This window comes from Cervus elaphus, chromosome 9 (assembly GCF_910594005.1).
Source record: "Cervus elaphus chromosome 9, mCerEla1.1, whole genome shotgun sequence".
Lineage (NCBI taxonomy): Eukaryota > Metazoa > Chordata > Mammalia > Artiodactyla > Cervidae > Cervus > Cervus elaphus.
In genome coordinates, this window is record NC_057823.1 from 19,915,117 (window position 1) to 19,930,722 (window position 15,606).

At 43.0% G+C, this 15,606-nt stretch overlaps 1 protein-coding gene and 1 pseudogene across 1 annotated transcript in view; one reads left to right on the forward strand and one right to left on the reverse strand.

Annotated features, from left to right (window-relative positions):
• The window catches only part of LOC122699603 (adhesion G protein-coupled receptor E3-like), a 48,753-nt gene that overhangs the window by 11,970 nt on the left and 21,177 nt on the right, over positions 1 to 15,606 (reverse strand). The window contains exons 7-11 of the mRNA XM_043911764.1: positions 14,998 to 15,175; positions 10,944 to 11,063; positions 9,469 to 9,662; positions 5,034 to 5,192; positions 2,652 to 2,846 (exon numbers count right to left, since the gene is read on the reverse strand). Coding sequence (XP_043767699.1) covers positions 2,652 to 2,846; positions 5,034 to 5,192; positions 9,469 to 9,662; positions 10,944 to 11,063; positions 14,998 to 15,175 — 846 coding nt within the window. The remainder of the gene's footprint in view (positions 1 to 2,651; positions 2,847 to 5,033; positions 5,193 to 9,468; positions 9,663 to 10,943; positions 11,064 to 14,997; positions 15,176 to 15,606) is intronic.
• LOC122699605 lies at positions 1,985 to 2,555 on the forward strand (annotated as a pseudogene).

Consider the following 15,606-nt stretch of genomic DNA (forward strand, 5'->3'; position numbering starts at 1 on the left):
GCAACTAGAGAAAGCTCGCAGCAGTGAAGACTCAGCGCAGCCAAAAATAGCTAACTAAAGTTCAAAGAGATCTTTGTCCATCTTAAAATGGAAGAAGATATTATTCAAAATGTGTTAAAGACTGCAGAAATCAGATAGCCCTTTGCCTGTTGGCTAATGGATGCTAGACTTCTCTGAGTCAGATGAAACTGGTGCTGGCCAGGGCTGTCTCCATCCCAAGAACCCTTAACCACCTCCTTGCCCCCTTTCCCCTTCTGAGGATGAGATTAATCCTCGTAGAAAGCTTATGGCCTGCTTGTCCTGCCGTGATCACCGTCTCTTCCATCTTGGTCACTGCCCAGAACTGAAGTCACTCTGGTCTGTGTGACATATATTTTGGGTACATGAATTAATGAATGAGTGACACCTCCAATATTCTTATCCCCTTAAAGCCCCATAGTTTTCTCTTTTGAGCCAACAGCTCATGGTTTCCTCCACTATGAAAGCATCTGCTCTGAATGACATTTTCTGTAGTAAGCAAGCCCTCCCCCATCTTTCTTCAGGTTCACTGAATGTTCCCTCCACGTCTTTAGGACCACTGGTACTTGAAAAAGTCAATTTCCCCCTCTCTTTAGGTTGCACAGTGTGGCATGTGGAATCTTAGTTACTTGACCAGGGATTGAACCCATGCTCCCTGCACTGGAATTGTAGAGTTTAACCACTGGACCACCAGGAAAATGATGTTCCCCCCCCACCTCCATGTCTTTGATAAAAGTATAACCTGACTTTTGTTTGAGGACACTGCTTTCCACACATTTCAAGAGAACGGTGGCCACTCTCCATTGTTAGAGGGAAATGGGTTTCTTCTACACCTCTCATGCTCTCTTCTGGACCATTGACTCTCTTTTCACGATGAATAAAACCCTCCTCTCTTTGGAATCATGTCCTGAGTCTTTCCAGCAACCTCTCATTCCTTGCAAAACTCCACTCACTTTCTGGTTTCTCCCCCTCACTCCTTGAAGATGTTGTTGTATGAAACAATGCTTGATATCAAACCTTCTAGCTTGGAGTCATAAGTCAGTGACTCTCAGGACCCATCTCCACTGTGCATTGTTCATTCAGTCTGTACAAGTTTTCAAATTGACAATTAACTGGTGAAAGGACATGAAGAAAACTCTGTGAGTTCTGGGCATGTTCTATATCTTGATCAGGGTGACAGTTTTATATCTCTATTTCTATATCTGGGCTTCCCTGGTGGCTCAGGTGGGTAAATAACCCGACTGCCAGCCAATGCAGGAGATGTGGGTTTGATCCCTGGGTCAGGAAGATCCCCTGGAGCAGGAAATAGCAACCCATTTCAGTATTCTTGCCTGGGATATCCCAAGGAGAGAGGAGCCTGGCAGACTGTGATCCATGGGGTTGCAAAAGAGTCAGACACAACTTAGCGACTAAACAACAACATATCTATGCCTACAGACACAACTTAGCGACTAAACAACAACATATCTATGCCTACAGACATAGATAATGCCAAGTTCCTCTGTCTATGGAATTTTCCAGCAACATATCTAACATACAATTTAGCCACGAGAAAGGAGGATTCCTGCCTTCTGCAACAACGCAGATGAACCTTGAGCGCTTTATGCTCAGGAGATTGTCAAAGACAAATACTGTATAATCTCTTATCTAAAAAGAAAAATGGAATCTAAAAATCTCAGATTTGTTGAAAGAAAAAATGAGTAAAAACCTTATTGTCAGGAGACAGAGGTTGGGAGGATGAGATTGATGTAATTTGAGGGTATGAACATGTAAGGAGTAGTAAGTAACCCATGGGAATGAATACACAGTTCCATAAATATACTGGAAGCCACTGAGGTGTACATTTAAAAAGGGCAAATTACAGATGTATGAATTATACTGTTGACACTATGTATAAAATAGTCCAATAAAAATTAAAGAAAAAGCTGTTTAAAAAAAGAGAAGAGGCGCGCCGGGGGAGGGGAGCCAGGCCGGGGCCGGGGCCGGGGCTGGGGGCGGCGGGGGCTCCGCGCTCACGCCGACCCACCGCCCCCAGGACGTGTTCTTCATGATCCGGCGCCACAAGACCACCGTCTTCACGGACGCCAAGGAGTCGAGCATGTTCGAGCTGAAGCGCATCGTCGAAGGTATCCTCAAGCGGTCGCCGGATGAGCAGCGGCTGTACAAAGACGACCGGCTTCTGGACGACGGCAAGACGTTGGGCGAGTGTGGCTTCACCAGCCAGACAGCACGGCCTCAGCCCAGCCACTGTGGGGCTGGCCTTCAGGGCAGATGAGGCATGCGAGGCCATGCGCATCGAGCCCTTCTCCAGCCCGCCTGAGCTGCTGGACGTGAGGAAGCCGCAGGACTCGGGAAGCAGCGCCAATGAACAGGCTGCGCAGTGAGAGGCCTCCCCCAACTGTCCCCCCTCAATAGAAGATTTGGGTGTCCAAAAAATAAAAATGAAAAAAAAAATAAAAAAAAAAAATAAAAAAAAGAAGAAGGGAATTCCCTGGCAGTCCAGTTTAGGAATTGGCACTTTCACTGTTGTGGGCTTAGGTTCAATCTTTTGTGGGGGAGCTAACATCCTCCAAGTCATGTAGCATGGCCAAAATAAAAAATAAGTAAGAAAGGGTTTTGGCTAATTCTCCTACCTTGGGCTCTGTCCGTGTGATGCCTGTGAGGAAGAGGAGGTAGGCCAGGAAGAGGCAGATGGAGAGCTGCAGGTGGAGGGAGGTGCTGGTGTTCTGGATGGGTCGACACAGGAGGAAGGTGAGGGCCGCCAGGAGGAGGCAGAGCAGAGACAGGCTCAGCCCCACGTGGGTGATCATGGTCAGCACCGGGTCCTCCTAGATGCGGCAGGAGAAAAGAGACTCCAGCTCGTTTTTGTTTTGGATGCTGTGGTTCCCAACAGGCCAATAAGCCAATTGTGGTTCCCAATAATAACTCTCAATGGGTCTTCCCAGTGCACCAGGCCCGAGCACTTGTCTCATGCATCCCACTGGGAAGACCCAGAGGAATCGGGTGGAGAGGGAGGTGGGAGGGGGGATTGGGATGGGGAATACGTGTAAATCTATGGCTGATTCATATCAATGTATGACAAGACCCACTGAAATGTTGTGAAGTGGTTAGCCTCCAACTAATAAAAAAATTAAAAAAAAAAAAAAAAGAACTCTCAATGGATGGTGTTAATTTCCTCATGAGAAACTGAGCAGATCAATGGTGGTCAGACTGGACTTCCCTCGTAGTCCACTGGTGAAGAATCGACCTGTCATTGCAGGGGACACGGGTTCCATCCCTGGTGTGGGAAGATTCCACATGCTGAGGGGGCAGCTAAGCCCGTGTGCTGCAACTCCTGAGCCTACCTGCTGCGATTACTGAGCCTGTGTGCTGCAAGTAGTGAAGCCCATTTGCCCTAGAACCCACAGTTGGGCTCCTCTGCAACAAGAGAAACCATCACAATGAGCAGCCTGGGCTCCGCAACTAGAGAGAGCACATGTGCAGCAATGAAGATCCAGGCAGCCAAAAATAAATAATTTTTTAAAAAGATGTAGAATACTGAAATGAAACATGACTCTCATCCAAACAATAAAAAAATGATAGTCAACAAAATCGTCACTTTTCTCTGTCTCAATGGAGAGATGAGTTTGCACAGCATAAAGGAGATATTAACTCAAATTCTTCCCAAGAGAGATGAGACATGGGAACTAAATCAATTGTAACAGAGCACAGAAGGAACAGGTAGTTGTTACAGGAGTGGGTGTGAAGAAATCCACCAGAAGTTCACCAAATTCCTGAAGGCTGAATGCAGTGGTTTTGGACGACTAGGTTTCCCAGATAGAAGGGATGTTTCACTCACAAGTTCTATCCCATGAGAACATATGAAAAGAGGCTCCACGCCATTAGTCATCAGGGTCATATAAATTAAAACCACAATGAGATGAAACTGGAGCCCATTATACAGAGTGAAGTAAGCCAGAAAGATAAAGACCAATACAGTATACTGATGCATATATATGGAATTTTAAAAGATGGTAACGATAACCCTATATGCAAAACAGAAAAAGAGACACAGATGTACAGAACAGATTTTGGGACTCTATGGGAGAAGGCGAGGGTGGGATGTTCAGAGAGAACAGCATTGAAACAAGTATACTATCAAGGGTGAAACAGATCACCAGCCCAGGTTGGGTACATGAGACAAGTGCTCAGGGCTGGTGCACTGGGAAGACCCAGAGGGATGGGATGGGGAGGGAGGTGGAATGGGGGATCGGGGAGGGAGGTGGAAGGGGGGATCGGGATGGGGAACACATGTAAATCCATGGCTGATTCATGTCAATGTATGGCAAAAACCACTACAATATTGTAAAGTAATTAGCCTCCAACTAATAAAAATAAATGAAAAAAATAAATTAAAACTACAATGAGATGCCACTATATACCTCCTAAAAGGGTAGTATTTTTTTAACAAGAAAAAAGAGAAATTTATATTAATGCATACATATGGAATCTAGGAAAACGGTGTTGATGAATGAATGTACTTGCAGAGCAGGAATAGAGACTCAGACATAGAGAATGGACTTGTGTTCACAGTGGGGGAAGGAGAGGGTGGGACCAGTTGAGACAGCAGCACTGGAACATATACACTGTGGCTCTCAGGTAGCATTGAAACAAGTACATTATCATGTGTAAAATAAATAGCTAGCTGGAAGATGCTATATAGCACAGGGAGTTCAGCTTGGTACTCTGTGATGACCTAATAGGGTGGGATGGGGTTTCAGTAAGAGGGAGACTCAAAAGGGAAGGGAATGTTGGTATACATATTCATGTTGGTGTACGGCAGAAGCTAACATAGCATTGTAAAGCATTATCCTTCAATTTAAAAAAATGAATAGAAAAAGAGGAAGAAGAGAGGAAGATACATAGCTGTTACTCTGTGAATATTTTTTCATTCTTTTTGAAGATCCCTGCCTTCCATCCCAGCACCGTCCTACAGCAGAGCTGATTTTCAGTGTCATGTGTGTTTACATACATACCTTCAGCTCGACCGAGGCCACGAGGATGGCAAAGGTGGACAGATGGCTGCAACTGCATACAGTTTGAGTTCCGTTGTAAAAGATCACATGGCACCCTTCATTAGACCAGACCAGCTCATCCCAGTAGACACAAAGAGACTTTTTGCTTTCCCCTATCATCTGGAAAGAAAATTGTTGGTTCATGAGACACTGTCATTTAAAATCTGAAGCTTCCCACATATACATGCACACACATGCAACGAAATACTATTCAACCATAAAAAAGAAAGACATAATGCCATTTGCAACAACACAGATAGGCCTAAAGGATATTATGCTTAGTAAAATGTCAGGCAGATAAAGACAAATACTCTACATTATCTCCTATATGTGGAATCTAAAAAATAAAACGAATGGTACATAAAAAACAGAAACAAACTCACAGACATAGAGAACAAACTTGTGCTTATCAAGGGTGGGGAGAGACAAATTAGGACTATGGGATTAACAGATACAAACTACTATCTATTAAAAAGATAAGCAACAATGATTTACCATATAGCACAGGAAACTCTACCCACTATTTTGTAATAACCTTTAATGGAATATAATCTGCAAAAATACTGAATTACCATATTGTATGCATGCGTGCGTGCTTAGTCATGTCTGACCAGAATCCTCTGTCCATGGAATTTTCCAGGCAAGAATACTGGAGTGAATTACCATTTCCTCCTCCCGGGTGTCTTCCCAACCCAGGGATCAAACCCATATCTCCTTCCTCTCCTGCAGTTGCAGGCGGATTCTTACCATTGAACCACCTGGGAAGCCCACTATATTGTATACTTGAAACCAATATGACATTCTAAATAAGTTCAGTTCAGTCACTCAGTCATGTCTGCCTCTTTGCAATCCCATGGACTGCAGCACGCCAGGCCTCCCTGTCCATCACCAACTCCTGGAGTTTACTCAAACTCATGTCTATTGAGTCAGTGATGCCATCCAACCATCTCATCCTCTGTCATCCCCTTCTCCTCCTGCCCTCAATCTTTTCCAGCATTGGGGTCTTTTCTAAGGATTCAGCTCTTTACATCAGGTGGCCAAAGTATTGGAGTTTCAACTTCAGCATCAGTCCTTCCAATGAATATTCAGGGCTGATTTTGTTTAGGATTGACTGGATTGATCTTCTTGCAGGCCAAGGGACTCGCAAGAGTCTTCTCCAACACCACAGTTCAAAAGCATTAATTCTTCAGCGCTCAGCTTTCTTTCTAGTCCAGCTCTCACATCCATACATGACTATCGTAAAAACCATAGCTTTGACTAGACAGACTTTTGTTGGCAAAGTAGTGCCTCTGCTTTTTAATATTCTGTCTAGGTTGGTCATAACTTTCCTTCCAAGGAGCAAGTGTCATTTAATTTCATGGCTGCTGTCACCATCTGCCGTGATTTAGGAGCCCCGCAAAATAAAGTCTGTTACTGTTTCCGTTGTTTCCCCATTTATTTGTCATGAAGTGATGGGACCAGATGCCATGATCTTAGTTTTCTGAATGTTGAGTTTTAAGCCAACTTTTTCACTCTCCTCTTTCACTTTCATCAAGAGGCTCTTTAGTTCTTTGCTTTCTGCCATAAGGGTGGTGTCATCTGCATATTCTGAGGTTATTGATATTTCCCCCAACAATCTTGATTTCAGTTTGTGCTTCATCCAGCCCAGCGTTTCTCATGATGTACTCTGCATTGAAGTTAAATAAGCAGGGTGACAATATATAGCCTTGATGTAGTCCTTTCCATATTTGGAACCAGTCCGTTGTTCCATGTCCAGTTCTAACTGTTGCTTCTTAACCTGCATACAAATTTCTCAGGAGGCAGGTAAGGTGGTCTGGTATTCCCATCTCTTTAAGAATTTTCCACAGTTTATTGTGATCCACACAGTCAAAGGCTTTGGCATAGTCATTAAAGCTGAAGTAGATGTTTTTCCGGAACTCTGCTTTTTTGATGATTCAACAGATGTTGGCAATTTGATCTCTGGTTCCTCTGCCTTTTCTAAATCTAGCTTGAGCATATGGAAGTTCACGGTTCACAAACTGTTGAAGCCTGGCTTGGAGAATTTTGAGCATTACTTTGCCAGGTGTGAGATGAGTGCAATTGTGCAGTAGTTTGAGCATTCTTTGGCATTGCCTTTCTTTGGGATTGCAATGAAAACTGACCTTTTCCAGTCCTGTGGCCACTGATGAGTTCTCCAAATTTGCTGGCATATTGAGTGCAGCACTTTCACAGCATCATCTTTTAGGATTTGAAATAGCTCACCTGGAATTCCATCACCTCCACTAGCTTTGTTCGTAGTGATGCTTCCTAAGGCCCACTTGACGTCACATTCCAGGATGTCTGGCTCAAGGTGAGTGATCACACCATGTTGATTATCTGGGTAATGAAGATCTTTTTTGTATAGTTCTTCTGTGTATTCTTGCCACCTCTTCTTAATATCTTCTGCTTCTGTTAGGTCCACACCATTTCTTTCTTTTATTGTGCCCATCTTTGCATGAAATGTTCCATGTACCCTTGGTATCTATAATTTTCTTGAAGAGATCTCTAGACTTTCCCATTCTATTGTTTTCCCCTATTTCTTTGCATTGATCACTAAGGAAGGTTTCCTTATCTCTTCTTGCTATTCTTTGGAACTCTGCATTCATATGGGTATATCTTTCCTTTTCTCCTTTGCCTTTCACTTCTCTTCTTTTCACAGTTATTTGTAAGGACTCCTCAGACAACCATTTTGCCTTACTGTATTTCTTTTTCTTGGGGATGGTCTTGATCACTGCCTCCTGTACAATGTCATGAACCTGTGTCCATAGTTCTTCAGGCACTCTGTCTATCAGATCTAATCCCTTAAATCTATTTCTCACTTCCACTGTACAATTGTAAGGGATTTGATTTAGGTCATACCTGAATGGTCTAGTGGTTTTCCCTACTTTCTTCAACTTATGTCTGAATTTGGCAATAAGGAGTTCATGATCTGAGCCACAGTCAGCTCCCAGTTTGTTTTTGCTGACTGTATAGAGCTTCTCCATCTTTGGCTGCAAACAAAAAAATTCTTGTCTGGAGAATCCCATGGAAAGAGGAGCCCGGTGGGTTATAGTCATAAAAGTCAGACACGACTGAGCACACAGCACACACTACGTAAAACATGATGAATTTGGACATATGCAAGCACCTGTGATGCCATCACCACCATCAAAGTAACAAAACATACCCAACACTTCCTGAAGTTTCCTGTGTCCCTTTGTTTTGGCTTTTTATTTGTTTTTGTGGTGAGAACACTGAGAGATCTATACTCAACAAATTTTGAAGTGCAAGATACCATATTCAATATAGGCTTTGTTATATAAAGTATCTTCTACCTAGAACTGGAAGACCAGATAATGTATTTTCAAATTCTTCTTCAATTAATTAGAGGCTCAAGTTTCAATTCTTGGGTCAGAAATGAAATCCTTCGACATGTTAAAAAAAAAAACAACCCTTTATCTGACTTCAAAATTTGTTTATTTACTTTTGGCTGTGCTGGGTCGTCATTTTGGTCAGGCTTTTCTCTAGTTTCAGAGAGCAGGGCCTGCTCTCAAGTTGCAGTGTGTGGGCTTCTCACTGTGATGGATGGCTTCTCTTGTTGCTGAGCATGGGCTCTAGGGTGCGTGGGCTTCAGTAGTTGTGACACGTGGGCTCAGTAGTTGCAGCTCGAGGGTTCTAGAGCTCAGACTTAGTAGTTGTGACACATGGGCTTAGTTGCCCTGAGACATTTGGGATCTTCCTGGACCAGGGATCGAACCCGTGTGTGCTGCTTGGCAGGTGGATTCTTCACCATTGAGCTACCAGGGAAGATCTCATCTGACTTTTAATTTTCTAAGTTGAGTCTTTTATTTTTTCCAGCTTTATTGAGGAATACTTGACAAATATAACTGTACATACTTAAAGGATGTGACTTGATGTTCACTTTAAGAGACCTTACTGTGAACATCTTGGGCTTCCCAGGTGGCTCAGTGCTAAAGAATTTGCCTGCCAGTGCAGGAGACACAGGTTCGATCCCTGGGTCGGGAGGATCCCCTGGAGGAGAAAATGCCAACCCACTCCAGTATTCTTACCTGGAAAATCCCCATGGACAGAGGAACCTGGCAGGCTACAGTCTATGGGATTACAAAGAGTCGTCTTTATCTGCTCATTTCCCAACAGTATATAAGGCTACAGTTTTTATCACTTCTTAGTCTGTTGAGGGAGTAATTCCCATCACATAATCTTTGGAGTAGCTATTAACCCAGCACTGGGTTGAATTTCCAATCTCCATCGGCAATTCCTGATAAACCAGCTTGGGGAGAAAGAAATGACTACAAAAGCCATACTTTTTCACTACTGGGTTTATAGGTATGATCAGTAGAAATCTCTAGGTGCTCAAACAAGTGGATACTTTGCCCACCTGTATATGGTGAAACGTGAAGTTCACGGGCTTGGCCAGGGAACAGTTCTTCTTGCAGCCTGTGGTACCACTTATCACCTTGGAATTCAGCTGAAAGTGATCCAGCTTCTCATCAAGGGTTAGGTTTGCCTTAGACACAAAGGAGCCATCTAAGATGGACCCTAAAGACTTGTAAGAGATAAAGACCACAGCACCTGAAAGGAAGCAAGGATACGATCAACCTGAGGAGGAGATGGGGGAATGTGTAGCCAAAGTTAAGAATTTATCTGGCAAGTCTCTAAGAAGTCAAATACGGAATGTAGAATCCTAAATCCTACTTTGTTAGATCACACATCCTTGAAAAAGAGATGGGGGATATTTCAAAGCCTTTCCCCTTGCAGGATGATAAGGCTATGTCTGGATTCTAGAAAAGATACTCTCTGTGTCCCTTGCAGCAGTTTACAATAGTCAAGATGTGGAAGCAACCTAAGTGTCCCCCATAGATGAATGGATAAAGATGTGGTATATATACACAGTGGAATATTCAGTTCAGTTCAGTTCAGTCGCTCGGTTGTGTCCGACTCTTTGCGAACCCATGAACCGCAGCACGCCAGGCCTCCCTGTCCATCACCAACTCCCGGAGTTTACTCAAACTCATGTCCATTGAGTCAGTGATGCCATCCAACCATCTCATCCTCTGTGGTCCCCTTCTCCTTTCGCCTTCGATCTTTCCCAGCATCAGGGTCCTTTCCAATGAGTCAGCTGTTCGCATGAGGTGGCCAAAGTATTGGAGTTTCAGCTTCAGCATCGATCCTTCCAATGAACACCCAGGACTGATCTCCTTTAGGATGGACTGGTTCGATCTCCTTGCTGTCCAAGGGGCTCTTAACACCACAGTTCAAAAGCATCAATTCTTTAGCGCCCAGCTTTCTTTATAGTCCAGCCCTCACATCCATACATGACTACTGGAAAAACCGTAGCCTTGTCTAGATGGACCCACAAAAAAGAATGAAATCTTGCCATTTGCTGCAACATGGATGGACCTGAAGGGTATGATGTTATGTTGAGTGAAATGAGTCAGACAGAGAAAGACAAATCCCACATGATTTCACATCTATGCAGAATCTAAAACACAAGACAAAAGAGAAACAGACCCATGGACACAGAGAACAAAGTGGTGGTTTCCAGAGGAGAGAATATGCAGGGGGCATGGGGGGATGATGGTTGATTGGGATTAAGAGGTACCAACTTTCAGCTGCAAAATATGTCACAAAAATGTAATTACCGACAGAGAATATAGTCAGTAATATTGCAACAGTTTTGCACAGTGAGTTGATCATGCATAATGTATAAAAGTATCAAATCAGCCTGTTGTACAGCTGAAATTAATATAGTATTGTGTATTAATTATTAATATAATTCAATAAAAAATAAAAGTGAATTTCCCCTCCCCCCAATTCTTGAGACGTTGAGATAATCTAGGTAATTTCTGTTACCTCCAGTTCCTCCTCCAGTAACAACAGTGCAATCGATGTCCATTGATGCCTCTTCAGTCTGTAATTTAACTGTCTCATTTTCTGTTTTGCAGCTGTTCTTGATAGTCAGAGCTTTAATAACTAAAAAACAAAAAATCTGTGTGAATATTGGAAATCTTTATAAACACTTATTTTAAAATGTAATCTCCTTGTCCATCTCATTTAAAAAAATGACAAGGACTTCCCTGGCAGCCCAGTGTTTAAGACTTCATGCTCCCAGTGCAAGGTGCACGGGTTCGATCCCTGGTCAGGGAACTAAGATTCCACATGCAGCATGGTGTGGCAAAAAAACAAATAAAAATTAAATTAAAAAAATGACAACTGTAGGAGTGTCTGACACTTTGTGACCCCATGGACTATAAAGTCTATGGAATTCTTCAGGTAAGAGTACTGCAGTGGGTAGACTTTCCCTGGAGTGGGTAGAAATTTCTGTAGGAATTTCCCTATAGGATCTTCCCAACCCAGGGATTGAACCCAGGTCTCCCACATTACAAGTGGATTCTTTACCAGCTGAGCCACAAGGGAAGCCCAAGAATACTGGAGTGGGAAGCCTATCCCTTCTCCAGCGGATCTTCCCGACCCAGGAATCGAACCAGGGTCTCCTGCATTGCAGGTGGATTCTTTACCAACTGAGCTATCAGGGAAGCCCTTGACAATTGTAGGAGCTTCAAATGAAAACTGGAGCTTGGGTGATCGAGTTGGAGTGGACACATAGAAGCTGTTGGCTTTATTTGGGCACCCAGTCTCTTATTGGAGGGAACAGATTCAATACGGTAGAGTTGAGTGAGGCTGGCATGAGATTGTCTCATCTCTTCTAATCATGAGACTGATATCTTTTCTTTTGACCACACTATCATTCAAGAGGAAGTCTCAATTAAAGAGTTTAAGAGGTCATTATCTACTAATCATACACTTTTTCACTTAGTTTGATACATGCTGAAGAATCACAAGGCACTTACTAAGTCAGCTACTATTGATACTATGGGCTTCCCAGGTGGCTCAGTGGAAAAGAATTCACCTGCCAATGCAGGAGATGCCAGAGATGCGAGTTCAATCTCTGGGTCAGGAAGATCCCTTGGTGAGGAAATGGCAACCCATCTAGTGTTCTTGCCCGGGGAAATCCCATGGATAGAGGAGCCTAGCAGGCTATCGTCCATGGGGTCTCAAAAGAGCTGGACACGACTTAGTGACTAAACAATAACAACAAATAAAGTAGATAACTAGTGACAATCTACTGTCGAGCGCATGGAGCTCTGCTCAGTGCTCTGTGGTGACTAAATGGGAAGGAAATACCAAAAAAGAGGATGTGTAGCTGATTCATCTTGCTGTATGGTAGAAACTAACACAGCACTGTGAAGCACCATACCCCAATAAAAATTAATTAAAAAAAGAATCGCAAGGCGTCTTATTACTTCCCTCCATCTCTCCATACTCGCTCTTCTCTCTCTTTTGTTTTGAACAAGCCAAATATTTTAATCACCTAGGCCAAATATTTTAATCACCTACACATTAATCAACTTTAGCACCAACCTTTCTCTTTCTCTCAAACTCTGCATCAAACCTGGCAGCAAATTCACACTTTTTGCTGAAAAGACACCAATCTTGGTGTGAATCGGACTGGGGACACTGACTTCATCTAGACCACCAGTAGATCTCTCCTGGTTCATCCCAATCACATAACTGCATTCACTGTTCCTCCAGAGCAGCCAGTCGGGTCCTTTCAAAATGTGAATCAGATAGTGTCTCCCTGAATAAAAGCCACTGTTGTTACAATTCTCAGGAAGACCCTGTCTGATCTTGCCTTACATCAGTTCCTTGACCAGTCACTTCCAGACACTCTGCAAGTACCTCCAGCACACCAGGAATGATCACCCCAAGCCCTCTGCCCAGGATCATTCTCTGTGACATATGCATGTAGCTCACTCCTTTTTTTCCTTCAAGTCTCCTTACAAATCTCACCTCCTCTCCAAGCCTACTCTAATCAGTCTAATTAGCATCACAAACTGCTTCCCTGGCATTTGCTATCTCCCTCCCCACATCTCTAAGACAGAAAAATGTGATTACATCAAAAGTGGAAACATCTTCACCCAAAAGTCCTTTCAAGAAACCACAGATTGGCAGAAGATATTTAGACACATAAATGAGGTCCATCACATGTAAAGAGCTCCTAAAATTCAATAAGATAAAAACCAAAAATAATGGACAAAGAACAACTGGATAAGGGAAAATGAACAAAGAATATAGATCAGAATAGTTACAGAAATGAAATCCAATGGCCAGCATAAAATAAAGACCTCTAGACTGTGTGGATCACAATAAACTGTGGAAAATTCTGAATGAGATGTGAATACCAGACCACCTGACCTGCCTCTTGAGAAATCTGTATGCAGGTCAGGAAGCAACAGTTAGAACTGGACATGGAACAATGGACTGGTTCCAAATAGGAAAAGGAGTACATCAAGGCTGTATATTGTCACCCTGTTTATTTAACTTATATGCAGAGTACATCATGAGGAATGCTGGGCTGGAGGAAGCACAAGCTGGAATCAAGATTGCCAGGAGAAATATCAATAACCTCAGATATGCAGATGACACCACCCTTATGGCAGAAAGCGGAGAGGAACTAAAGAGCCTCTTGATGAAAGTGAAAGAGGAGAGTGAAAAAGTTGGCTTAAAGCTCAACATTCAGAAAACTAAGATCATGGCATCTGGTCCCATCACTTCATGACAAATAGATGGGGAAACAGGGGAAGCAGTGGCTGACTTTATTTTTCTGGGCTCCAAAATCACTGCAGGTGGTGATTGCAGCCATGAAATTAAATGACACTTACTCCTTGGAAGGAAAGTTATGACCAACCTAGACAGCATATTAAAAAGCAGAGACATTACTTTGCCAACAAAGGTCATCCAGTCAAGGCTATGGTTTTTCCAGTGGTCATGTATGGATGTGAGAGTTGGACGGTGAAGAAATCTGAGCACTGAAGAATTGATGCTTTTGAACTGTGGTGTTGGAGAAGACTCTTGCGAGTCCCTTGGACTGCAAGGAGATCCAATCAGTCTATCCTAAAGGAGATCAGTCCTGGCTGTTCATTGGATGGACTGATGCTGAAACTCCAACACTTTGGCCATCTCATGTGAAGAGCTGACTCATTGGAAAAGACCCTGATGCTGGGAGGGATGGGGGGCAGGAGGAGAAGGGGACGACAGAGGTTAAGATGACTGGATGGCATCACCAACTCAATGGACATGAGTTTGAGTAAACTCCGGGAGTTTGTGATGGACAGGGAGGCCTGGCGTGCTGCGATTCATGGGGTTGCAAAGAGTTGGACACGACTGAGCAGCTGAACTGAACTGAACTGAACTGAGTCCATTAGTAATCAATGAAATGCACATAAAACTATAGCAAGAAACCATTGCTTACTCATAATGTCATCAGGGGGAAAAAAAGTCTGAAAACTTAAGGATATTGTGGGGGGGAAACTATATTTCAATAAAATAATTTTTTTCCAAAAAAGTGTAATCTTATCCTCTAGTTGATGATAGCACCACAGTTTTTTGTGTCCATATATTCAGTCATTCATTTGATGATTAGTAAATACTTTGAAGTACCAGACACTTTACTAGGTGCTTGTTTATGCCCCCAACTCTTATTGATTCTAAGACTAAAGGCTGCTTTATCCTTCAGTGTATCCTTAATAAAGATTTGTACATAACTCTAGAGTGACTCTTGGATTGAAAGTGACAGTACACACAGCCATAAAAGATTCACTTTGAAAATACGTTAGATTTGAACGATGAATGGATGGTCAAGTCAAATGAACTTTCAAGCCTCATCCAATGCAAACTTAGGGTTCTGAAGAGAAATAAGATATTTCATGTCAAGTACATACACAGATTTTGCCCGTGTAAAGAGAGAGAAGGCTGTTTTCTGCCAATGGAATTATAGCTCAACCAACATTTCCTGAACCCAAATTAAGTTCAAAAGTCTTCCTGAGTATCCATGACCACAGCTTACCCATAAATTGTGACTCTCTCCTCAGCGTTCCTCCTGTGGGTTGATTGAGGGCAGCTTCATAGGCTGCCGACTGCACTCTGTGAAGATACTGTGTCGCTAAACGGGCAATTTCTTCCTTGCGTTTCTGAGATGACTCGCTGATGTTGTTGCTCAAGTCGTCAAAAGAATCGGCTATTTTCTGCCATACAAATAGTGGGTGTGCAGATGTAGAGAACAGATGTGTGGTTGCCAAGGGGGAGAGGGGTAGGAGAGAGATGGGCTGGGAGTTTGGGATTAGCAGATGCAAACTATAATACAAAGGATGGATAAAAACAAGGTCCTACTCTATAGCACAGGGAAGTACATTCACTATCCTGTGATAAACCATAACGGAAAAAAATAAATTTACAAATTGTGAGTGCGCTTACAAAATAGACTCACAGATTTCTAAAACAAACTAATGATGACCAAGGGGGAAACACGGGATGCAGGGAGGGGCAAATTAGGACACTGGGATTAACATAGTGAGTAAAGTTGCTCAGTCGTGTCCGACTCTTTGCAACCCCATGGACTGTAGCCTACCAGGCTTCTCAGTCCATGGAATTTTCCAGGCAAGAGTACTGGAGTGGG